Below are 27,418 nucleotides of genomic sequence, written 5' to 3' on the forward strand. Positions count from 1 at the left end.
ACAACCAAGAAACTGGGTGCAGATTCATATATAACCTATGCATGTAAAACTGCTCTAATTAGGAATCTGGGCATAGTACTAAATGGCACTCTGAGGCATATTTATTTTGCCTGTGCTTTAAGAAACATGATGGCTGGTTCACCCTTGTTCATAGTAGTTGTAACATTCTTTCACACAACCACATGAAAAAAACGAGTGTAAATTCAGTTTTATGTGCAGGGAGCTGGAAGGCATCACTGTGATTGTGGCTCCTGGAAAAATGCAGCTACAATTGCTGACAAATTTAACTATGAATCAGCCTTTTTAAGCACTGCAATCTGCATCTTCTAAGGTTTTCCCCAATGAGATTTCCCCCCAGAAGTTGCCTTTGCCAAATATGTCTTTTGATTGACTGACAGACCAGCCCTTCACATCCATGTACAGACTAACAAGCTAAGAGACACAAAATACGCTTTCAATAGAACACTGATTCATACCAATCAGGACTGATTCACACACACCTATCCCAATCAAGGCATGTGGGTGATATAGTGCATGCTTGTTCATGCATTTTCTGCTCCTCCAATGAAAACTGATCCCAAACGTTTGTGCAAAGGGGCAAAAATAACAATGAAACTGATGAAATACTGACCATTTTTATTTAAATGCATATTCTTATACATTCACTCAAAACGATCTACACTTTTATGTTTCCACAAGATCAAGAGTAGAGAGTGTAATATTTGCCACAATTCATAATAAAACCATAATAATATGGGGGGAAATAAGCTTATTCATTGCAACACCCGTGTCAAACAATGAACTTTATTCTCAGGAAATCTTAAAGGTGGGGAACACCCAATAAAGGTTACAGAAATATAAAAGGGAAACAGATGTTCTGTCATATAAATACATTAAAAATACCTTTTAATTGCTGCTTCCAGATAGCAATCAGCATATTGTATTTAGCAAGTTTGAAAGTCCACTTCAAGCAGTCCTCATAACATCGGCTGAGTTTGGGTGTAATACCGTAACGTAGTGCTACCTGAGTGAGCCTCAGGTTTGTGCACTTCCTCAGACTCAAGTATTCATATAAAGGAGGACTGGAAGTATTTTCCTTCATTTTCACCAATTATATGCCCAAGCAACCCAACTTCAAACCATGGTTTACAAATCTGGCAAGTTCAGACAAACCATAGCTAATGAAAAGCAGTTCCCAGTTCATACATCATGACAAGCTATAGTTTATGGTGATGTACAAACAAGGCATTTGTTGTAGTACAAAGAATAGGAGGAGCTGGCATGGTAGACGGGTGCCACAGAGCCACACACACACAGTTGTGTTTCTGCTACTTACCTGGACGGTATGGGGGCTGGGCAGTGTGGCACCAAGTCCGGGTTGCATGAGTACACTGCTGGAAACGGACTGACTCTGCCAGTGCACCCACATAACCTCAACTTGACTGCACCCTGCCGCAAACCTGCACCCTCCAGGTGAGCAGCAGAAATGTTTTGGTTCACTCCATAGCACTGCCCTACCATGGCAGCTGCTCCCAAACAAACTGTACAAACTGAGATATATTAAGTATTTTGCAGCAAAAGCCAAAATCAGTGGTTTATCGGGGCTGCTTATGTAGCAGCAGAATGCTGCCCCAAGTGCACACTTCTCATGGAGCCGCAGATATCCAGAGCTCCCTGGTGCATGGATCTCTATTCCATTTATTTACTTTCTTACCATATTCCTAATTTGCTTTTGACATCTGATCTATGATATGCAGGTTCAAGATGTATTTGTTGCATTCCAAATTCACAAGGTTTATGGGTACATTTAAAACATTTCGGGTGTATGACTTTAAGCGGCCTCAAGCTTTATGGGTTAATATACCTCAGGTTGCTGTATTATCAGTGAATACATCTGAGATAGTTGTTTTTACGGGTTCCTTTGTGCATCATTGCATGATTTTCCATCAGTGGTAGAATATATGGGCTGTTCAGCTGGCTGGCAAAAACATGCTTAGTGAAACAGCTTGATTGCCATTTAATCGCATGTTGAATTTGGAGAAAGAGAGTACATTTATTATTACTAGGCTGCCTATTACTTTCAACTATCATTGTTTGGGAGCATTTGGGTCATTGTGACCAGGACTGCTACAGTTACTTATGATGAATGTAAAAAATGTCCCTACATAATGCCCAGAGTCTTGAAACCATTTACTTATATGGTTATAGCACTATAGTCAACAAGGATTTTAAAGAAACCATTACAGCTTCAGAATGTGAAGTTTGATTATTGTTGTGATCCCACTGATATTCAGTTCCACTGATATTTTCCTTCTTGCAGAAGATAAAAAAATATATTTGAATATGCCATCATTTTCATATTCATTCTTTCAGATGGATTGCAATCATCAGTTTTGCTTATGCCAAGCCCTATCTGCACTATACACATGTAAAGCAGTATCATACCACTTTAAAAATCCATGGCTGCAAAGTACCCTGGGATCTGTAGTTTGTTCAGGGTGCCAAGAGTTGTTAGAAGACTCCTATTCCCTTCATGTAGCAGAACAGCCCTGCCCCATCCCTGTGGAAATCTTTGGTGCCCTGGTCAAACCAACACTGACAAGGTCCAAAAGGGTGGTGTTTCAGGGTGGTTTCTGGGCTTGCTAATGGAGGAACAGGAAATGGCTTGGATTTAAAGGATTCAAAGCTTTCTCAGCCACCTGACATGCTCCCAAACCAGGCAGAGATTTAGGCAAGCTTAAGTGCTGGTTTAAGTCTTTTACTCTGATTGCTCCCAATGGGAAGGCTGAAGTGTGAATGTGTTCAAAGCTAGAAAATAACAGAAAAGCACAATAACAGCACACCTTTGCCTTCACTTTGCCTTGCTGGCAAGAGCCCAGCAGAGCTTCAGGTGGGGTGGTTTAACCACTTTCAGCAATACCATTCTTAGTTAAATAATTGGTTGGCCAATCAATTAAATTTGCAGAAATCTGGATTTGAGTAAAGAACAATAGTCCTGAAGCAAAATGAATACTTTATTTGCTTTCTAGATTATGCATGAACAGAAGGCTCAACATTTCCTCCTGTGTGACAGAATTCCTCTTGTGGTTTTTATAACTACTTATATTTTTTTAAAATAGTAAGGTGTTTTTTTAAAAAACAACAACACCCACTTTCTGATTAATTAGGGCATTCTTAAATGAATCAAAAGGCTTCTATCAATAAGTTATAAATTCCAAGCCTACAAAAAAGGTGAGGGTTTGGGGTTTTTTAAGTACCACTCTATTTTTTGGGTACTGCACTCTACCAAAGCAATTTGGTTCCCTTTTAAACCTAAGCCACTAGTTTGCATGGCCTATATTCTTTTCTCATCTCATTTGTTTTACTAAAGATTGCCTTGATAGCCATTTAAACAACCTGATGTTGATGTCACAGGATGTGGAGTGCTTTGGTAAAGAGATTTTGTGTATCCTATAGGACAATCTGCTTCTCCTTGTCATGAAGGTGACAATTATCAGGGCACATTTGGTAATATCAAAAGTAAAGCTACCACTCAAAGAAAACATTTCTAGCACCATCCTGTGTAGTTAACACTATAAGCATGAAATGTTAGCACCAAAAATGGTTGTTTGGTGAGGAAATCAGCCAAAATACTCAAGTAATTATTAAAACATGTGAAAGCTGTGTTAGACTGCTAACAACATTTTGGACAAGCTAGCCCACTGATTCACCATGCATCTGGAAGACCAATTCAGTTTACTCTGTTCTAGTCCTCGCCCCCCCCCCCCATTTTTTTGTAAATATTTGTTTCATATTTGAAGGAGAAAAAGATTGCAATGCTCCAAAAATGTATTTTTACAATGGCATGCCTATACCAGTCAGGAAGTCACTGATCAGTTTTCACCCTAAACTTAATCAACATGCAGCCCTGTAATAATGAAGGCATTGAGAAAAATGGCAATTCCAGTGAAAGACTGCAGGGACTAGTCACCAGAATTTCTCCTCTGTTAAAAAAGAAACTGCAGCACATTCTTTCTGCAACATTTGTGCTGCTCCAATTTTGTACACTGTGTACTTCCCAGCAATGAAGCAAGACAGCAGTTGAGTAGCTGTTGCTCCAGATATTTGATTGATTGTTGTCTAAGCTCTCTCTAGAATGGTCCCATTGTTGTTAGCAAAAAACACATAGCCTCACACGGAGCTGTTCTCTCAAGCACCATTTGATACTGGCCATGGAGGTAAATGTACATTTCTCAACTTTGCTATTATATAACCAATGGCTTTCAAACCTCATATAGTCAAAGAATGTTTTCTACATAAGTTTGTTTGCCAAGGGACCCATATTGTTCTGCTAAGGAACCTATGCATCTGCCAATCAGTCATTGGCCTGGCCTGCTAGGCTCTTCCCATTTCTCCACACTAACTGAAGGCACCGAAATATAACCACCTTTCCTTTATATCACAGAAGATCAATAGTAATAGAGATGACCCAAGTTGTCTTTCAGGAAAGTTTGACTGCCACTGCTGAACATCTTATTGATAAACCCTGTGTTTCTGAGGAACCTAGTTTAAAACCCACTGGCACCAATCAACCGAAAGCTGATAGTAAGTAACACAAGATTACAGGTAAACACAGTATTTTAAAACATCCTACTATTCTTCAGTCATATAAGTCAAATATGTAATGCATTGAAATGTCTCCTAGCTGTATGGAGGGGAAAGTTTTTTTGAACCCTCCAAAACTTGCTGCCTTTTTAAAACGAAGCTGCTCTTATGAAATAGCTTATCTCATTTTTGTTTCCTGTTGCACTTAACAGTGTGTTTATAATGGGTTAAACCTGGCTTCACTGAAAGGAATGTTGTTGTTTTTTAAAAAAGTAATTGCTTTCAATGCAGCCAGACTTTCCCCCATTCTTAGCACCATTGTTGTAGACTGTGAAAAAGCTTATGCACCTCTTTGATAATAGAAAACTTTTGTTACTTGAACTGTTGAAAGACAGCTATTCCACAGAATCAGCTTATTCATACAATGTAGAAGAATAACAGTTAACAGTACCATATATATGTAATAGTTTCTGCTACATTACAGAATCATATATTTACAGTTACTAGTTCTGTTTAGAAAGCATAAACACTGTTTTTTTAAAAAGTATTGCGTTTTTAATGTCATACTTATCCCCCCCCCCAAAAAAAAATATTTAAAATATATAGGATTTGCATTTTTCTCAACACTCATTCTCTCCCTAGAGGAGATCATTCATACAAAAAGAACAACAGCTTATTTCACAAGAGTAAAATCAGTTTGATGTTGCACCCATGAATATCAGTTACGCTTTAGCTCTTTAGTAACATGTGAAAGGGATATTACATAATTATGGGGGGCAGTATTGTGTTCCTGGCCCTACCTCTAGCATTTGCATGCTGCTAGCCCCAGCTCCAGACATCCACGTGTTACTGTGGTCATCTGCAGCAAATACATCTATGCTTACTCTGCCTGGCATTCCATTCAGATATATGACTGCAAAGGTTCGATCACAACTATCACTCACAACTCTGTTACCTAGTTTAACAGAACAGAGCCAGTTAAAGATAAAGGTAGTGAACTGAGTCTGACTTGGTCATAAGGAACAGCAAACAAGGCAAATGCAGCAAATTTTCTACCACGAATGAAGGAGCCTAACAGCTCCATCCATCTAATGTTACTGAACATCTTGATGTGGTCCTGGGACCTGTATTAGCATGACAGCAGCTATCAGATCTGCTTTGCCAACAGGGAGTACCGATCCAAGGGGATAAGGGGACCACCCTGCAGTGTCCAAAAAAACTTTTATGGCTTCAGGTATGAGCATCTGGTCAGAAAAGCTTTGTCAAGAAGGGCACAGCCAGAAAGTTCTGCCTCTTTTGACATGGCTAGGATGTTACTTGCTGCAGCAACGTTTTCCATTATTTGTGCTCTCACAGATAAAATAAGTCCATAGCACCAGGCCACAATTGCAGTAACGCGCATGCTTTGAAGAAAAGAAATAAACTAGAACATTTGCTTAATACTGCTTAGATTCTGGAACAAGAACCCTGTACAAAACATACACTGCTAAGGTTTAAGTAAATTTTTCCTCACAAAATCATCTGAAGACCTCCCTCCCCCCCCCTTTTTCACAAACATTATGATTATTATTTTACCAAAATGCACTTGCTTTTCTCATTCTAAAGAATAACAGACACACAAAAGAATAATTCATAGGTGATTTTGTTCTATTACAGAGTTAATTTGTGTTCCTTAAATTGCTTGATTTGTACATATCTTCTATTTTGCCAGTTTGGCTAGAAGACATTTGTAGAACTCAGAACATTGCATGTCACTACAACCCTGTAATGGTGGAGTTTTTGAAGATAAGAAAATATATTCCTAATGACTTTTAAGGAAGCAGAATTTAATTACCTTAAATCCAAGTAACCCAGTTGAGATTGTTTGTGGATCGCTCCATTACTTGCCATTTCTATAGCTTCCTTTTCTTTCTCTTTGTAAATATATGATATCCCTCTCTGCCTATCAGTGATCTGGAAGGGTGACTGTCAATTAAGCAGGGCTGAAGAGGATTTTTGCCACATCCAGAAATCTAATTATTCAAACTACTTCACAAAGTACATTTATTATTAATATTATTAAAATTATTTACATACAATATGTGCAAAGTTCAATATACAATATTGTGTTACAGTCTCATTTGACCAGAATAGTTATTGGGATGCTGCACTATTTTACTTAAACCAATATAAGTAGTTTGATGTTACTCCTGGAAAACAAAGATTGTCAGTGCAGGATCCTCCATAACTGGGAGGGCAAGCGGAACACGGCACCCCTACTTTATATGGCGCTTCTCCAATCCAGTTCCCCCTGAGGAATAAAAGTAATAATGTGATTAGCACATAGAATCACTGTATCTCTCCAACAGATCAATTAGGTTTAGTTTTCTATCTGTTATGTAGGGCTAAAGATTCTGCAAAGCAGCGCTCAGATGATCTGTGCCACAAACTAGATATAATGAGTACTCGTATTGGAGTGCTCTGTAGACTGTTAGCTGTGGTCTTATATATACTAGCTTTTTGCGCTCTTTCACTCTTGTCTGATGTTCCTAACCCTTGTTTTAGACCTTCTTCGCCTCTTTTGGATTCTTATGGACTTATATATATATATATATTCTGTTTTACCTCCTTTTAGTTTTTTTAAAATAAAAAACATGTTGTTGTTTTTAAAATGATTGTACCCCTCCCTCCTTATGCTGGTCTACGACCGTAATAAAGTGTTATTGTTGTTGATGATGATGACGTTGATGTTGTATGTAGGGCTAAGTCTATTGTGTGATTCGGTGAAGAAGAAGAAAATCACAGAGTTTGGTACTTGATACGGAATAGTATCATAACCAGATGTGATATTCATGTTATTCAAGTTTCTAGCCCCTGTGGCTGCAAATGTAGGGTTGGAAGCATACAGACAAAGCCAGGCCACCTAAGCAAGAATGCCAGGCTTTGAAGAAGAACCCCTGCCTGCCCTGCCACCCAGATGTGGCAGAGAAGCTGCCAGTGCTGGAAAACCCATGTCCTTCCAGATGTTGCTGTATTATAGTTCCCATCATCCCTACCCATTGACTGTGCCCTCAGAGCTTAATGGTATTCAGAGTCTGATTACCCACCCTTGCTCTACTCTCATCTGTCACAAAAGATAGAAGAGAGTAGATAGAAAAAACGTGAAAGTGCCATTATATCCTCATTTGCTGTCCAGAGCAAGGAGGATCTGCCCTGGCCCTCTGGCAGATGACATCATCACTCATACTGTGAAAAAAAGCCCCAGATCTGCGCTTCCAGCCTCTTCTTGCTCTGTTGCACCACTGAAAAGATGATGAGTCAGCTCAGTCAGATAGCCTGCATGCTAATATGAAAGCTGGTGAAAAGAAAAGAGAGCTACTTACTTTGGGGCATAGTTGCATACCAAATAAACAGCTCGTCGCCAGACTGACCCCCAGACATTCATGTTGTGGCATGTGTGGATTGCACAGCCTATTCGATTGGAAGTGGCCCAAACCATCTGGAGAAAGATTAATATCCATTTGTTAGAGTCAAATGTGGAGAGAAACACAGATAGTGTAGGGAGCCGAGCATTGAACTGAAGCATGATATTGATGTATGAAAAGCTGAACTCAAATCACCTGGGTGTAATGTGTGCACACAGGCCCATAGCATCTCAGCGGACACCTTGGATTACAGTCCTGAGGATATGGAAATGCGTAGTCTTTCACTTCATCGTACCATGGCTTCACCAGCTGGAGAATAGATCGATACCTAGGTGTGATTGAAGTCACAGAGAGATAGGGACATTTCTGAATGTTCAGCATTATTGATGTGCATAAGACAGATATTAGGCTGTGGTTATTTCCTCCACGTGATCAAGTTCTCAGGTACGCTCTGGCCTCTTACAGAGTGACTACGATTTCCATGATCATGGCGTCTTGAAAAACTGACGTATATTTTTGTGAATAAGCACTGGGACATGCTGAAGAAAATGCATGCTCTGTTTGATGCTAGAGTGTTGCTGATACTTCTACATAATCTGTTATTTATATAGCTTCTGATTTTGCTAGATGGACAGAGTTGTGAAGGTGATTACAGTGGTGCCCCGCAAGACGAATGCCTCGCAAGACGGAAAACCTGCTAGACGAAAGGGTTTTCCGTTTTTCAATGCGCTTCGCAGGACGAATTTCTCTATGGGCTTGCTTCGCAAGACGAAAATGTCTTGCAAGTCTTGAGATTTTTTTTCGCTCCCCACCCCCTTTTTCTAAGCCGCTAAACCACTAATAGCCTTTTAGCAGCTAATCCGCTAATCCCTTAAGCCTTTAATAGCCGCTAATAGCCGCTAAACCGCTAATAGCGCTAATCCGCTAAGCCGCTAATAGGGTTGCTTTGCAAGACGAAAAAACCGCTAGACGAAGAGACTCGCGGAACGAATTAATTTCGTCTTGCGAGGCACCACTGTATTTTATTTTTTGTGTATATGTCCTTTTAGAATTTTAGAAGTTTCCAAATGGTGAACAATAAAACAGTATTTTAAAAAATGAAATGTGAACATTTGCATACATTTACAACAACTAAAGAGTGATCTCTTTGCCTAATTTGTATATCATGTATTCTTGGACCCACATCGCAGTAATTTTCTTTACCAAAATAGCAACAGTCACTGTGTTGTGTCAGACCCCATTGCTGATCCATGTGCTCCAGTGTACACAGAGTACCCCTGCACAAATAGGCTTCTCTGTTTACTTCACTGGAAAGGAATGCTCTGTGCCTGGATCCTATTGCATGTGTGAAGCTGGCTCACTAACTAAGTGAAAGGGGTTGCTTTTGTGCCAATGTTCTCAGGAATCTTCTGCATCAGGGTAACTGTTGGCAAAATACATTGAATGAAGATATGCTACAAGTCATCTGCCCACCTTCCAGTCCGTACCGACAGATTTTGTCCCAAGAATCTCATTAAGTATGAAGGGCCATGGTCCCAAATGCAGGTGGCAGCCCATGCTTCAGCAGACTTGGCTAGATTTTCATCCCACACCTGGAAAAATACATATTCTTTAGTAATACTGAACACAGAAACAGGGTGGGGAGTTCTAAAATATTAACTGCATTGTATTAAGTGGGAGCAGGGCTTTTCTCAGCCGCAGTTCAATGGAATTCCACACCTCTCAAGTGGGCTCCATTGGCATTACAGTGGTACCGTGGGTTACAAACACCTCAGGTTACAGACACTTCAGGTTACAGACTCTGCTAACCCGGAAGTAGTACCTTGGGTTAAGAACTTTACCTCAGGTTGAGAACAGAAATCGTGCGCCAGTGGCACGGTGACAGCAGGAGGCCCCATTAGCTAAAGTTGTACCTCAGGTTAAGAATGGTTTCAGGTTAAGAACGGACCTCCGGAATGAATTAAGTTCTTAACTAGAGGTACCACTGTAGAAGAGAACAAGGAAGGCATTCGTGGGGGCACCTCTTTTTCTATAAAAACAGCACTGTGTATGAAACAGAGAGAGTTGAAGGCAACTGCATGGTGTGTGGCAGAACTTTCCCTCTTCCCTAAATCAGATTAGTCACTTCTGCCATGTTTCTTACACAACCTGATGGATCGACCAAACATGATGGTGGTGACTCAGCTTTACCCATGCTACCATGTTATTGCTACCCGGAGGTGCTCTGGCACAACAAAAGTGTGACAAAAACCCCAAACCTGAACATTTGTGATAAAAAAGTTACAGGACTTCGGCAGAAAGTTACAGGGTGTACATTGCTTAGAAGCAGTATGACCACCCAAGTGCAAATAGTCTTGGACATGGGATCACAAGAGACTGCCTCAATAGCATCATGAGCACAAATCGTCATGAATGCACAATAAAAATGATGTCTGGCAGGCCCCTGAGGCTTAATTCTATGCATGTATAAGCTTTTTCCGGCATTTGCCTATGCAGTTCTAATAATAATAATAATAATAATAATTTATTTATACCCCACCCATCTGACTGGGTTTTCCCAGGCACTCTGGGCGGCTTCCAACAAAATATTAAAATACAATGGTCTGTTAAACATTAAAAGCTTCCCTAAACAGGGCTGCATTCAGATGTCTTTTAAAAAGAGGATAGCTGCTTATTTCCTTGAAATCTGATGAGAGGGCGTTCCACTACTGAGAAGGCCCTCTGCCTGGTTTCCTGTAACTTGGCTTCTCTCAGCAAGGGAACCCCCAGAAGACCCTCGGCGCTGGACCTCAGTGTCCTGGCAGAACGATGGGGGTGGAGACGCTCCTTGAGGTATACTAGACCAAGGCCGTTTAGGGCTTTAAAGGTCAGCACCAACACTTTGAATTGTGCTCGGAAATGTACTGGAAACTCAATATATGAAGGGAGCTAGGGGACTGTGTGCAGTACACCTGCTCCCAGCATCTCTGCCCCTGCCAGCTTTATTCATGACATTGGTGCATGGGGGGGTGGATCTGAAGGGGAATCATCATGTTTATTTGCTGGGCAAGCTTACAATCCTATGTGTTGTGGCGCGGAGGATTCTGAGCACATCCTGTCACACACACACACACATGCATGCGCGCACACACAGACAGATTTTTCATTTCTATCAAGGAAACCAATTCCAAGGCACTTGAGTCCTTATGCATAAATCATGTCCCTCTGTTTAAAAAAAAGTATATGGACGATATTGGGTGTGAATAAACCTGATGTAATCTCTGGAATGCCCTTCCCACTTGACATAACATGAATAATCAGATCCAAATATGCAGTCATTTCTAGGGTGCTTGGGAAATGTTTTCACCGCACAGTGATCCATTTGGCAGAGCTATTCTGAGACGTGTAGCTTTGTGAGGGGGGGTAGGGGTCTGCTCACAACTCTCAGTACCTTTAACAAAATACAGCTCCCAGAATTCTTGGGGGGAAGCCATGACTGTTGAAAGTAGTATCAAAGTGCTTTAAATGAATAGTGTTTGAATAGTGTTTAACTTAGGGTCAAACTACACATGTTGCAAGGGTTCTGTGATCAGATCTCCCACATGCCATATATCATGGCAGGAAGATTTGGATTGGGCTCTTTGGCAAGCCAGAAGGGATTTTTTAACTCTTTCTCCAGCATGGATTCCATGATGCAAAACAACTCTCTGAAATTGCTGTTAGCTCCAGAAAAGGGGTGGGTAGGAATAGAGCACAATACAGACACCTTTCTTGCTTAAGCAGCTCAGAGAGGAGGGATTTTGCATCAATTAGCACAAGGAAAAGGGTTAACCACACCCCATTTACATTATGACCTGATCTAAAACCCCTCCCCTACAGCTGCTTTTAGGAAGAGAAGAACACAGTGGGAGATCCAGGCAGCGACAACTTTAAAGGAGAGTATTTCACTACACTAAAGAGAGATTGTTGTATCAGCCTTTGTAGGTGGATCCAAAGATTCTTGACATGAACAGTGGACAAGAAGAAGAAGAAGAAGAGTTTGGATTTGATATCCCGCCTTTCACTCCCTTTAAGGAGTCTCAAAGCGGCTAACATTCTCCTTTCCCTTCCTCCCCCACAACAAACACTCTGTGAGGTGAGTGGGGCTGAGAGACTTCAAAGAAGTGTGACTGGCCTAAGGTCACCCAGCAGCTGCATGTGGAGGAGTGGAGACGCGAACCCGGTTCCCCAGATTACGAGACTACCACAGCTTTGGGAAAACAAATAGGGTACAAGATGTTTTGCAGCTGAAGTTGGCTCTAACACCACCATCCAACCACAGTCTGCTATGTGATGCAGGTAGAAAGAGATGTTTTCTTGGCCATTTGTATTATGGACCTTTGTTTCTTTAAGCAGTTCAATGGAACCTATGTAGCAATCACCATATATGGCCAAGTATTTAATATAGAGGAAACCACTTCTCTATCTGCCTGCTTTTTACCCATGACTGGAAAATGCCTCTCCTCTCCTTTTCAGTGCATACTAAGTGATGAAAACACATGAGCTCATTGGAATTTATACAGACAGATTTGGCTGGCATTATGTATTTATTTCAGCTATGAGATCACCTGGATTCTGAGCTGTCCCTTTGCAAAGAAATCATTCTTGCATTTGTAATCTATTGGAAAGTCCATATACTAATAGAAATGAATTAATACTGTGATCAGCTAGCAATTGGCACTTTTCTATGAGCAATTGTGTGTGTGTGTTTTAGATTAGTAACTATGTAATCTATTAAAGAACTATAAACAAAGGTTTGGTTCAATATTTCAAGTCAATGGTATCCATCCACTGAGGTTGCCATGCATAAATTGTCTTGATGTGCAGCAGGAATAAAATCCCATACACCACCTTACTTCTGGACTTATAAAATGTATGCATGCAGCAAGAGGTTGCTACACTTGTGAGAAATCCCCTCCCCTTAATAAACTATTCTCAGACATCTAATTCTAGTCCTATTTCACACTCCATCCAATTATTGGTAGGAAGTGTGGGTCAACAGATCTGGCTGAATATAAGTAATGAGTTGTATCTAGAGCAGACCTCCTGAAATCAATAGACAGGACTAACACAGGTCCATTAATTTCAATGCATCTACTCCAAGTAAAATTTAGCTGGATGCAGCCCATAGTTTCCCAATCCCAAAATAATATTTAATAGACCTTGAACTGTTTGCCGACCTTCCAAAATGGAGTCATTCCTTTCAACATGTAGAATGTTTGTTTCTTACGATTCTAGGACATCACAGCACTTCAGCCAATAGCTATAGGGGCTCACAGGTAAGCACAGGTGGGAAACAATGTCATATATGAAACTATATTGTGTATTTCCAAGACCATTTGCAGATTGCTGTTAAACGCTGGTCATTGTGTGTGTGTGTGTGTGTGTGTGTGTGTGTGTGTACACATAGATAGAAACAGTGAAAGGCTGCTTCTTTACAAATATTTTCCATTATCCATACAAAATAATGGAATTATTGGAAGTCAAATATGAACATTTCACTATCCCAAACTGGTAGCTTTAGGCTTCTTTTTCAAACTAAATTCAGTGGCATTTGTACAGTACCAAGTTTAGGGATGAAGCTGATCTGGAAGCCCTGTCCCCTAATTTAAAATACTTAACTTTTATTATCAAAACATGCACAGTGCTTACTTCTAATCCTGTGTGCTTGACTACTGCTGTTTCCATTTCACATAGTGAGAACTAAGACCAAGAGGCAGTGGTCTGTGCATGATGGCACATAGACCTGGATCGAAACCTCTCATGTTCTACCTGTCAGAATTCAAGCACTGTATTTGCCATGCTCTATGGAGTTCTTCTGAAAATTTCCCTTGCTTGTGTTGAATTAAACAAAACCTCTGTTATTTCATCAGCAGAATAAACCTCTTGCAAAGTCTTATAGATTGATTTTAGTGCTTGCCAAACTCATCATGCAAATCCTAATTTCTATATTCCACTATTAATCTCCAAGCATTTCTAGGAATTATATTCTTTGGATGCAATTTTTATCCTGTGACATCACTGAATATTCTGTTGTTAACTTAAATAGCTGAAAACCCGCAATATTCCTTTGTTTTGTTTCAGATATGGAAGTGAATTAATGATGTCAAGGGGAATAGTTTCCATATGTTTCGGAGCACAGTCCTGAACTCCTTGATATGTAAAATATAGAATCTTATATGATAGGATCTTTCTACATTCAGAGCTGAGGCAAGAGTCAGATAGTAATTGTACTAAATCATTAATATACGCCTAATTCTGATGTCTGCCTTTCACAAGGGATCTGGCTGCATTTATTTTGGGATGACTGATCTTTTAAAAGACTTTCCACAAATATTAAATTTGCATATGGTACATATTCCTCCAATCAGACCACTTTCAGGAGAACTGGAGTGAAGCACTCATGCCATAGCTATTCAAACTAGGCCATTCCTTCCTTGCTTCCTTCCTTTCTTTTTTCTTCCTTTCTTTTTTTAATAGTTCAGGAAGCGCTTTGTACTAAAAGGAGATCCTTTCCAATGTCTATTTGTTAAAACTGCTCTGTGATCTTTCATTGTTAACACATTTCCTGGCTTGATTTTTTAAAAACATTTCCAATAAGAATTTTAGTTCAGTCTGTAGCCGGTTGCTACAAAAAAGCCACCATGTGGATTATATCATTTGGGGGGACTGGGAAGGGAAGTCAGTTGAAAAATCTACAGCTTTTTACACGTTCTCAGATTTTAATACGCCATTAAAAACTTCATAGGGACCTGGCCAATTTTCAAAAACATAGCAATGCATTTAAACAGATGCATATCTTGTGATGTTAAAGACATTATGTGCTCTTAATGTATCCATGTATATCCCAGTCAAGGTTCAGTTTTGGAAACATTCACTTTGACAGTCTGGCCAAAATCAAGGCAAAGCAATGATAAGAACATGACTATGACCTTGTTAATGTTTCTTGGCTGACATTGCACACCGACGGCGGCTTCTGATGTTGCATTTCCTTTCTCGCATGTTGGAAATGTAAGCAAAGATTTATCCCACCAAAAGCCAAAGGCAAGAGCTGTGACTTTATAATGTCAGAATGGTCACATGTCAGTAAAAAGCAGTGGCCTGCAGAGAAAGTCCCAGGATCTTTATTAGGCACATTTATAATATTTGCCTCTGGTATTCTAAAGCTTTGAAGACGTATGCTTTCAATTAGTTCCTGGCTACTGCCCTGCATGTGTTTTCAAATCTCAAATATAGAAATGAGCTACTGAAACCAGCTCTGAGGCAGGGATTTTACCCAGTTGGTTCCTGGGTTGGGATCTAAAGAAGAGGCATGAATGCACAAGAGATTTCCCTTCAAGAAATCCACTTCCTCTGCCAGACACAGCAGTATCCCTCTGCTGAAGAGATAAGCCTCTTTTTAAGTTGAACAGTAACTTTTAACTTTGGCAGTGGGCATCACTGCAGTGAAAATATTTGAAATCTTTGACTGAGCAATGTCTTCACTCACACATCTTTTCTTTTCTTTCCCCCCTGTCCCATCATTTTCCTTAGCACAATAATTAACTTACAAAGTAACTGCAGGGTGATTGACAGCAGGTTTGTTTATGTAAGAGCTTCCTCACTCATTAAATATGTTTTTGTTAATGGGAGAAAAATGGGAAGGTCACCTTCTCTGTAGTTTGAAGGTTGAGTCAACATAGTATGGGGGTTACTGAGGTTAATCTTCAGTGGGATTAATTTTATTGCATGGTTGATATTTTGAACTGTCTATTGTGTATCTGATTAGCTGGGCATAGTTCACAGTCCAAGACCATTCAATGTCAACATTGGCCAGCAAGTTGTTCCTAGAAATTCTGTAACTGAGAAGCAGCACTCTGACAGTTTTCAGGCCTTGTTTGAATATAAAGGCTCAAAAGAGCATTGCATTCTAGCGGGTCAACAACTGCCTTTCTGGAAGTGCCATCTGGGAGCTCTCCTGGGTGCTGTAGAGCCCAAACCACCTGCTACTTGCGCTCTGCATATGCTACCTAGGTAGTAGTTGGCTCCTTGACGAATGCAAGCTCTTCAGACATTACTTAAGCAATGTCTTTGGACCTAACATTTCCATACATTATTCAAAATTGCAGTCTCTTCCATATTTGGCTGGCAGTGTAAGTCCACAGAGCCATTGTCTAAGTTATATAAATTGTAGCTCCATTTCCCCATCTCTCTCTGACCTTGCTTCTGAACAACTCTGAGTGCTGGTGCCACAAAACATCTTGTCCTCTATATGCTACAGTACACATTATTGAAAGTTAGATGAGGCAGTAGAACCCCCAGGTTCTGCATCAACACAACTTCTTAGAGTAGCTTTGAGTGACTAACAGTAAATTGGTACAGTATTCAAACATGTCACAAGACTCCTTGTGCCCAAGTCTACTTATCTGCTATCAAAGGAACTTGGAGGTAGGGCAAGATTCAGCTCCCAGCCCTTTGCCACCTACTGTTGTGTACAAAACAATATTGCAAGGTTCTAAGGATATTCAGTGGAGTGAACCTATGCCTGTGATTTAGTGTGCATTTTTAGTTCGTAACAATTCAGAGGGTCTTTTATGCAACCATAACTGAATGTAAGATCATAACTTGAGCTGGGAAGGTTATTTATCTAAGGACTTGTCCACACTTCCGTTTGCCCCACCACACTCCCCCCACCTTGGGAAAAACCACAGTTTAGCCCACAATTGGAACAAATGTCAATTGGGTTTTCAATGGCTTCAGCACTAAAGAGTGGGTCTTCCAGGGGAAAGCAGTGGGCAAAGGCAAAACCACTTGGACTCATGGCTAGGAAGCATGAGACAAGCAGAGAACTGCTCAGACCCAAGCAGAAGTGTGGGTGAGCCCCAAGCAGTAAAGCACATACTCTGTATTCAGCAGGGCCCAGGTCTCAGGTTCTCCTGTGAAAAGAATCAGATACTAGGTGATGTGAGAGACCTCTGCCTGAGATCTAGAGACCAGCTGTCAGTCACTGTGGACAATATTGGGCTAGATGAGCATCCAGTCTGATCTAATGCAAGGCAGTTTCCTATGTCCCTAAGACTGAACTGACACAAACATGCAATTGTGGTTTTCTGAAGGCTTGTCCTTTTCCAGTGGCCTTGGAATACAAACCCATTTTGTGACCTTTCAGCGCAGCACATTTGTAGGCACGAACAATGTGTTCCTAACTACTGCATGTGACATTTGCTATTTGAGCTTCAAAATATGCTAGGGGATCCAGTGTCACTTGCAATGACTACCTTTCAGTGAAACATGGATAGTTTATAATCAAATTAAAGGCTCATTCAGGCTGCACTTTCTAGACACACTTACCTGGAAGTAAATCCCATTGCATACTTCTAGACATAGGTAGGATTGTGCAGTATGAATTTATGCCAAGAAGGATAGTGTGTGTTTGGAGATACAAAATATATGCCATTTCAACTAAAGTGTTTGGGAGCTAGGTTAATAATTGCATGTGTTGGTGCTTTCTCTTTGGTGGTGCCAAGCTTATGGAACTCTTTCCCTAGGAGAAAGAGTTAGAGGATAGTATTGATATAGTGAGCAAAATGGAAACCTGGTGGTGTCGCCCTGTACATCAAAGAGGGCATTGAGTCCAGCAAGGTAGAAATCCCAAAAGGGGCAGACTCCTCTGCAGAATTATTGTAGCTGATGGTACTGGACGCCAATAATAATTGCATACTGGGGACATGCTATTGTTCCCCTAATTGGTCTGCCATTTTTAGTGTCTTCTTAAGACCTCTGTGTACTTAAGTTGCTGGAAGCCACAGAAGAAATGAATGCTCTTGTGCTTGAGTCCTGTTTACCAATTTCTTACAGGCATCTGCTTGGACACTGTGAGTACAGAATCTTGGACTAGATGGGCCATTGGCCTGATTCTGCAGGCTCTTTTTATGTGATGCATTTGACACTCTCCTTCCCTTATTGTTTAGTAGAACTTTCACCAGATGAAAATTGACCATCACATAGTGAATTCCCCCTTCCCCACTATTGACCACCATGATGTGAAAGATAGACAGCGAAGCTCTCTACAATAGTGGACAAGATTCAAATAATGAGTGTTGCAATGTAGTTAGGAAACTATAGTTTCCTATAGAGGTGCTGAATCCTATGGATCTTAAACTGGAGACTGAAAAGAAATTGTAGCAGTAGAACAAGTAACTTAGATTTTCTCTCCAAAATTGATTAAATAAATATCCATTGTTATAGTTCTGGGCTCCCCCCTTTTCATTTCCACAGTTTATCTTGATTAATTTCCTGAACTCTGCAGTGAAAAGTACTGTTGCTTTTGAAGTGATTTTCTTGGCACTGCGCAGTTCCAAAACTCAGATGGGGGAGCATGAGTAAGACAACTTGACACTGGAGCACCATCTCCTAGTCCTGAAGGGAAGATTTGCTTGCTGTTGTTGTTTTTTTTACTTATTTATTATATATGGTTAAAAACAACCTCCGTTATTATTATATATGTTAATTATTCCTAAAAAGGTTCACCTATTAAAATTAAGTTTGAATTATGCCCTTCCTTCCTTCCTTCCTTTGAATTTTCTACTCAAAATAAGTCAATATTTCTGATAAGTCGTTAGCAATACGTGGCCATCTAAGATGCTCCTGTGACTTTAAGATGAACATTATTCTTGTATAATAAAACAATAGCCCTTTCAGAACTATGTGAATTCTTTACTCAGTAGGTAACAGAATTTCTGCTGAGCCAGCCTATTTGTTACATTAAAATGCATTCACTGAAAGCTGCAAAGAAATGAAATTTTATATGTAGAGCTGCTGTAGTACATAGTAATTCATCTCCAGGGGGCTAGAATGGCAGGATCACATTACTGGCAGGTGCTCCAGAGTGTGCATTGGCTTCCTGAAGCATTCCAGGGACAACTTAAGATGTTGGTCATAAACTATAAAATCCTAAATAACATGACTGCAACATATCTTGGAAGTTAACTCTTTCACCATACCTCATAACCACCTGTAAGATCAAATAAGAATCTTGTCAGCTACAAGTTTTGTGCATCAAGTAGGAATAATGAAGACACACAGGGAAGTACCCTCAAAAGTGCTTCACTGAGCTGTAGCTCAGCAGCAGAACAGATGCATGAAGAAGGCCCAGCATCTCCAAGTGGAACTGGGAAAGACTTCTGTCTGAAATTTTGGAGAGCTAGATCATGATGGGGTGAGCCCCTGTTGCTCTGTCTCAGCTTCTGCTAACCTAGCAGTTTGAAAGCATACCAACTTGAATAGATAAATAGGTACTGCTGTGGCAGGAAGCTTAACAGAGTTTCCAAATGCTCTGGCTTCCGTCACGGTGTCCCGTTGTGCCAGAAGCGGTTTAGTCATGCTGGCCACATGACCCAGAAAGCTGTCTGCAGACAAACGCTGGCTCCCTCGGCCTGAAAGCAGAGATGAGAGCCATAGCCCACAGTCGAATTGACTGGACTTAACCATCTAGGAGTCCTTTACCTTTTACCATACAACCTCTCAACAAGTTCAAGGAATGCTAGAGATGGGTCACTGGGACACAAGAGCTAGCTCACCCCTACATCTGTGCATTCAGAGTGAGTGAGAAAGGTATTTGTACATTTAGTTTACTACACAGACAGCACATGCCAGGACTCCCTGCAATGGTGGCAGCTAAAGAGGAGCAGGGCTACTGCACATCCTCTCAACACCTTCCCACTTTCCTTGAACATTGGGTTATTGTCTGACACCCCCCCATCCCAACATTATAACTTAATGAGGGAGGAAGAGCAAATCTTTATTGTGCAAACAGAGCTCTAAATCTGGTTGTGCAATTACCGTATTTTTTGCACCATAACACTCACTTTTTTCCTCCTAGAAAGTAAGGGGAAATGTCTGTGCGTGTAATGGAGGAAATGCCTACGGGTGGCATGCCTACGGATTTTCCTCCTCTAAAAACTACGTGCGTGTTATGGTCGGGTGCGTGTTATAGAGCGAAAAATACGGTGTATATATTTGCAAGGGTTTCATGCATAGAGAGAACTATGGGAATTGCTAGATTTACAAGACTGGTTCAACCAACCATTTCCTTGCATATCAACTGGTTCGCCCCATGACTCTTGTTAAGCAAGATTTTTCTTCTAGTTTACATTGTGGGGAATACAGTTAAGGTTGGGTCCATCTCACTCAGCTGATGATTCTGTTGGGTCCTGAAATTTTTTTGGTCAATACCACAAGGTATTCTGGTCCCTTAGAATCCACAAACTTAATGATTGGCTGCATTCCAAGAACATGGGCATTTCCTGGCTCTCAGCAAGCTTGGTTCCAGCGTGCTGCACTTATTGCCAAATGTCTGGTATGAAAAGCTTCGACAGCAAAGGTAATCCAAACCTGAATGGCGGAAATGGTAAAATTGGCTTCCAAGAGACAGACTGCTTATACAAGACAGCAAGCTTTGCAAACATTGGGGAAGGGGAAGGAATCAGGAATCCATCCTTAGAATGCATTGACTAAACACTTGGGCTACTGGCATGTTTGCACAGTCACTGGGATTATCTCCTGCTCTTTCTGATCCCCGTTTTCATGTGTTTGTGCGTTTTACATATTTTCCCCTGATGTCTCTTGTGATGTTGTAGAAAGAAGATGAATGACTTGGATGTACAACACTGTATATGGAATTTATATTTTCTGGGAATGGGGTGGTTATTTTAGTGATGAGGCAGGAAGGAGGGATTTCAGCCAAAGAAAGTCATTCTATTCTTGTTTACTTTGTTGCATATTTGATGCTCTTCTAATATAAAAGCTAAAGAGAAAAAGTATCTGGTGAGCATGTGGGTTGGATGGGTCATGTGGGGCATCAGGGCAGCTTGTATGGGAGCAGTAAAGTACCAGGTGATCCACCATCCCATACAATTAATAGATTTTAGATGTTACTGCTGCAGTATGAGATTCAACCACAAGGAAACGGTGCCATGTGCAAAATGGCCATGCAACATTAGCTGCCTTTTGTGGGGAACAAGGAGGTAGGAGAAGGCGGCAGGAAATATGTGATCTATATCCCAACTCCTAGATAAGCTGAGGATGGGCCTTTCTAGGCCATTTTTCCAGCGGGTGGTTGGAGGAGGTTTTGGGCTGAATTCCAATTCAAAGTTGTTCTTCCCTGATCCCTTCTCTCCCTTTCGCTGCTTTTGTCCTGGGTCTATTATATCTGTTTATATTATTAGTCCTTAAGGTCAGTGGTGGAGGAACCCGCTCCGGAACCTGGGGCAGCACAGCCCATACAGACTGCATACAGACTACAGCCCATATGGTCACCGTGCGAAAGGCAGCCCTGACGGACAGCGCACATATGGACGGCCATCTTGTCACCCCTCCCAGAGTGGTACCCGGGGCAGACCGCCCCCTCCACCCCCTTCCTATGCCACTGCTTAAGGTAGAGATGGGAAATTTGTGGCCTTCCATATGTTATTAGACTACAGCCTCTATATCCCTGACCATTGGCCATGCTGGCTTGGGCTGATGGGGTTGTCGTCTTAAACATCTGGAGGGCTGTCCCTGTATCAGGAGATAACCAAGGTGAAGAAAACTCAAAAGTGCTGTGGCACACTTGCACTTACTAAATGCACCATGAGCTTTCCTGAACAATAGCCTACATTGTTAGGTACAGTGGAGGAGAACTTAACCTAAGCCAATCCACTACAAACTTTTATTGGCTTCACATTAGGTAACTGCCATGACTTTTCCCTCCCTCCCTTTAAAAAAAAAAAGAATGAATCTTGGAGACTGTAGTTTGCGGAACAGGATGAGAATTCTCTTTTACAGATCAGTAATATCCCTCACAGAACCACAAGCACCATGATTTCCTGGAAAGAGGGAATGGCAGTTCACGTAGTTCAAGTCTGCAATGTTAATATGTCCCATAGCAATGTTAACATACTTCCTTCTATTCCTGGCTTTCTCTCTCTCAAAAGAGAGAAGTATCACACAAACATATCACGATAAACGGAGTGTTAAAAAATATCCATGCTTTAATATTGCCATGGTTTTTAGGGTTATGTTTAACCCTTAAAAACCATGGGAACATTAAAGCATGGATACTAAACTATGGGTGAAGTGCTGTAAATTAATATGAGCAAGTCGCCCCAAATCCTCATTCAAATTCCCTCATTCCCTGACCATTTTGCCATGCTGATTAGAGATGATGACTACTGGAATTCAACAACATCTGGAGGTCATTCTGTTATTTTAGGTATAGTAGGAACCCTACATTCAGATAAACCATTGCAAAGAAGATTGAAAAGCTCCACCACCCCCGCTCCACTAAGTTTCTGATTGTTTTTGTGTATTACATAGAGAAAGCACCATCGATGTGTATTGCACCTTGCAGTGATACAAACAATGCAGCATTAATGCAAGAGGTCACTGGCATTCAGAAAATGCACAACTGAAGACAGACCTGTAATAGTGGCATGGCAGCCACTATTATACCCTATCCCAAATTTCTGTGTCATAAGTGGCCTGGGTTATTCTGTTCATTCAAAGCTCTAGAGAGGCTTCAAAAGCCACTGGTCTAATTTAAAAGAGGGTGGGAAAGGAGAGAGGGAGAAATGACATAGTGTAATATTAAGAAAATCCAATGTACTGCCTTCCAGTCATTGTTGGACTACCACTCTCTTCATTCCTGGACAGTGGCCATGCTGCCTGGGGCTGATGGGAGTTGTAGTCCAACAACATCCGGTTTGGCGCCACTTTGGTTTAGTAGCATGAAACATCAGCTTTATATTTTCTAAAGTTCAGGAGTGGGTAGGGAAGTAAATGAACGTCTACTTACCATATATTCCATGTTAGATGCTGGTGGGAAGACTTTGCCTCTGACTTGGTTGTGATAATCCAGAATGGCAATCATGTCATTCTGTGAAATATATCGTTTCCTCCTGGTTTTGGGAGGGCTTGCAGAATCCGGAGGAATGTTCAAGGCCGCTCCAGCGTCCGTGTAATTATTGGCTGACAAGAACAGCTCAGTGGAGTTGTATGACTCTATTGCACTTGTTTCACAGAGAATGGAAATCAAGAGGGTACCACTGATGGCAGAAATTACTGTCATTTTGGGTGGTGGGGTGGGGAGCAAAGATTTACTTCAACTCACAATGGTAAGCAGAAGATCTGCAAAGGGAAAATGGTTAAATAATATGACTGGGGTGAATGTGAATATCTTTCTCTTTCAGATGAGTTTTCCCCAACGTTGAGTTTGTTTGTTTGTTTATTTATTTATAGTATTTTTACCTAGCTCTTCAGCTGTTTAGTCATCTACATAAGGTAACTCAAACTATAATGTTTCCAGAGAGTCAAATAATGCCTTGCTTTGTCTCAAGTTGCCTAGCAACCATATACACACATTGCCCTATAACATACAACAGGATTTATTACTGGCCATCTGACTACTGCATAGAGCATCTAATAGCCTGACAATGAAAGCTCCATCCATCCTGGTGATTAGGAATGTGCTTTTGCACTCATCCCCCCCACCCTACACCCGCAATAAATATTCAGCTGCAAAGCGATAGGCAAGAAACCTGAGAAGACATGGAAACACAGTATCTCACTCGTACGGCTAATAACCGAGTCCAGCAAAATAGGATGTGCATTAATAAAAAAAGTGCATGCAAAGAAAACTGACAGAGCTCAATGGCTTACCTCTTTGCAGAACCAAAAAGCCTAGTGTATTGTCCTTCCAAGTTAAACAGCTCTTGTCTGTGCTCTAGTGTGAACCCTTGGAAAGAAGTGTGTGTCTTATTACAAACCCTCAAAGAGAAAGAGAGGGAGAGGGAGAGAGAAACTTTGCAAGCTTTCTAGCGGCTGGCTACAGGAGCTGCTAACAGCTTTTATATGTTAGTCTGTGCGAGCCACGAAGGGCAAATCTTTCCAAGAGTCTTTTGCACAGCCAAAAATGAAAGGGGAGGAGTTTTGCACAGGAAACACAGTGATTGGGTACCATCTGGTTTTTTGGGGTTTTTTTACTGTGGGATATTAGGTTATTATTTCACTCACCCCTACCCCTGACTACAAAGAGGCAAAAGTCAACCCTTTTTCTCTTTCAAAACGTTCAACCTTTCCCACAGTTTTCCTGCCCCCACCATATCCTTCCCACACAAGGTTGGCATCCAGTTTGGTTCCCTAATCCCTAGTGCTAATAAATATATATCTGATAAATTGCACATATATTTTATTTTTCGTAAGTTCTCTTTATATAATGATATTATAGCATGTACAATCAGTAGCTTAAAGCAACAGAGAAGTGTTTGGTTGATTAGGCAGTACTGTGTGAAGCCGACATTTGAAGCACTGCTAATAGGTTTATTTTCATGGCAATTGTGAAGTCGGAATGAATAAACTGATAACTTGGGAAAGATGTTCAGTCACCTGAATGCCTGCCTATGAAAAGCTACAGAAGCAGCTTGACTTGAGAGCAAAAGGGGGTCAGGGAAACATCTGGTTCACATTTAGCAGAATATAGTTGGAATTACTTAGGCAGGGAGCATTTCAGCCACTTATACAGCAAAAGCTGAGGGCATAACACTAGGTCCGTGAAGAATGCAACAGCAGCAGGAAGGGTAGCCAATCACCCAGAGCCAGGAATCCCATATTATGGGGTTACAGATTGGAGCGCCTTCAATGTTCGGCAGAAGCAGTGCCAGGTCTGGGAGGCCTGAGGAAATCTTCAAGACCAGGCCCCTCAAACATTCAGTAAAAATATTGTGTGATGTCAGTGGACAGAGTATTCACAGGAGAATGTAATGGAAGCAACAGAAACAGAGAGGAGCACTGTGGGTATACACACAATATACTCAGGTCCTTGCCTACTTTGTAAACAGAGAACATGTGAAGCTGGTTCACAGTCAAGTCAGATCACAGATCCAGCTAGCTCAGTATTGACTATACCACATGGGGACAACTTGTGGCCCTCCACTTCCTTTGGGGTGGCCCCTCAAGCTCAGAGAGAGAGAGAGAGAGAGATGGATGAAGATGTCTGTTGTTGTGAATGTGTGAGAGAGTGGGGGCAGGGGGAGAGAGAAAGGATGACTGACTCATGAAGGGGGGAAAGAGGGGGGAAGAGGAAGTTGTGGGGTGTATAATCTCCTCTTTTTGTTTTGGGCCTGGACACCACCATTAGTATGTGCTATCCAACCACTTTCCCCCCAGGAACATACGGCCCTTGACCCAAAAAGATAGTCTAATACACACTGACTGGCATGGTTTCAGACAGAGGTGGGGCTTTTTAATGGACAGCTATTGTGGAAGAAAGATACAGTGGTTAAAGCAACAAGCAGCAAGCAATGACACTTTAATTCTACCGAAGAAATCGCAAGATGCCTAAAGAAGGCCACTCAATGCCTCATTGTTACATAAGGCTCAATGGTCTATTTAAAGGTGTAAATAATATGGTGTTGGAATGTTCTTGATAATATATATGATGTTCCTGGATCATACCAATGGGCCAGACTTTGGTAATAAGGCACCTTGAGCAATGACAAAATATGGCGCACGCACACACGCACCGAATAGTTCTTGTTTTCACAATAATTCCTTTTGGTACGTTGAGTAGCTACCTGTATTTCCTGGCATTCATCTATCTCAAAAGACAATGGAGTGCACCTCCAGTGGTGAAGTCAATCTGCTGGAGAATCACAGTGCCTGGTGTGGCTGCAGAGGCTAGTAACTTGTAACTGCTGCCTCTCCCATTGTTTTTGCTGCATTAGCAGCACCAAAGTGACCTCTCTGGGGCGCAAGCCTGGGCAGTGTGTATGGAGGTCCTGGGCTGCTCAGATGACAAGGCTCCTCTTTTGGCCTCATTGATGTGGTCCAAAGGAAAGCAGAGCAATATATTTAGCACCAACTTGGCTGCAGGAGTTGATGGAAGGAGGCATACAAGATGCCATCTAATCTTCTTAGGGACTCCACTCCAGATTTGTGTAGGGTTTACTCCTTTTCTTCTCCCAAAGCAGGTACAGATTTTTCCTCAGGGTTTACTCCCAAAGACTTTCTCACACATAAGCATAGCCATAAGGCAGTGAGGTTTAGGACCAGAGTTTTCCTTCTCCTATATGGGCTACCTTCCCAGGTTGGTGAGCCCCATCTACCCCTCACTTTGACAGCATGTGCAGAAACTGCCTATTGATTGTTGTTTGCGCCCCCTCAGCTTGTTGTCCTATGTGGGGCGACCACCTGCACTGCCATAAATATGGTGCTGTCCACAGTATGGCTGGCAAAACTGCAGCCCAGGAAGCAGAAATCTGGATAGATGCTGGAGGGTCTGTGGGTCTAGTGATGGCACAATGACAGGCCTACACTGCCTATGGAAGAGAGCCAATCCTATGCTTTTGCTTTAACATAGTCCTGCTGTCTGCTTCCCAGTTTGGGGAGCAAAAAATTAAAGAAGGTTACAGAGCATACTCTATAATCTCCTGAACTGAGCTGAAATTGTGAAACAGAAAAAGTTGGTCCCTGCTACTGCCTCCAAGGTGTCCAGTTATATATTGTTTCGCTTGGGGTGGGGCCATTGGTGGCTTGTGCCCATAAAGACTGGTAGAACAAAAGGCAGAGAGACCAACAGTAGGTGAAGTCAAAACAAATGACAGACAGAGCTCAACAAATTCTAGTTTCATATCCATCTTCCTCTTTGCTAAGTTCTGAAAGGCAACACTGGGCCTTAGAAGGATGTCCCTATTTTCATCAGAGAAATATTGGAGAGGACATCTCTATTTTCATTGGAGAAATGTTGGAGGGTATGATAGAATCAATTTTGGGATTTCTACTCAGCCCATCGCTGTGCTCTGCAGGAGACAGCATCCTGCAAATAACATCTTACATCTGCATGTTACTGCGAAATCACTGTGAAATGCTTTATAGGAAGCAGTTCATAAATGGGATAGAGAAATAAATAAAATGACAAGATAACAGGGCCAGCCTTAGGCCAGACCTGCCAGGAATGCTGCGAGTGTATCTGCCATTTTGTATTTTCTGATCGTGTGTTGTATCCTTCCCCTACCCCCACCCCCACCCCCAGGCTGAGCATACATTGGATGCAGCTGCCATTCCGCTGGTGTAGTGGCTGCATGTCTCTGGTCCCAGCATAGTGTGAATACAGAATTACTCTGCCAAGAAGACCCCTTTAACTTTGTCAATATTGTATGTCTGGTTAGATTAGTTACAGTTTTATGCATTGAGCTACACAATCGTTATTTTGCCATTGAGCCAAAACGTTAAACAAAAGCCTCTGGTAACGGAAGTAGTCAAAATATTTTCCAAAATGTAGTTGATGCTCCTACTATTTTGCTAAGGGATGAAAACACAAATCTCCATTCCTTATTTTGAAAGCCTAAACATGAAGTTTGGGTTACCAGTTGTCTACAACAGTTCTTTCTGATTCAAAG

At 41.4% G+C, this 27,418-nt stretch overlaps 1 protein-coding gene across 1 annotated transcript; it reads right to left on the minus strand.

The window, feature by feature from the left end:
• Positions 1 to 616: 616 nt before the first annotated feature.
• Positions 617 to 23,885, minus strand: PI15 (peptidase inhibitor 15). Its single transcript, XM_083451418.1, has 6 exons — positions 23,682 to 23,885; positions 22,819 to 23,150; positions 9,462 to 9,580; positions 8,184 to 8,316; positions 7,947 to 8,062; positions 617 to 6,874 (listed from the first exon to the last, which is right to left on the minus strand). The coding sequence occupies exons 2-6, from the start codon at positions 23,089 to 23,091 to the stop codon at positions 6,739 to 6,741; spliced, it is 777 nt and encodes a 258-aa protein (XP_083307544.1). The 5' UTR covers positions 23,092 to 23,150; positions 23,682 to 23,885; the 3' UTR covers positions 617 to 6,738.
• Between the last annotated feature and the right edge of the window lie 3,533 nt (positions 23,886 to 27,418).

The sequence above is a fragment of the Podarcis tiliguerta genome, assembly GCF_965153285.1.
Source record: "Podarcis tiliguerta genome assembly, chromosome: 7".
NCBI classification, from domain to species: Eukaryota; Metazoa; Chordata; class Lepidosauria; order Squamata; family Lacertidae; genus Podarcis; species Podarcis tiliguerta.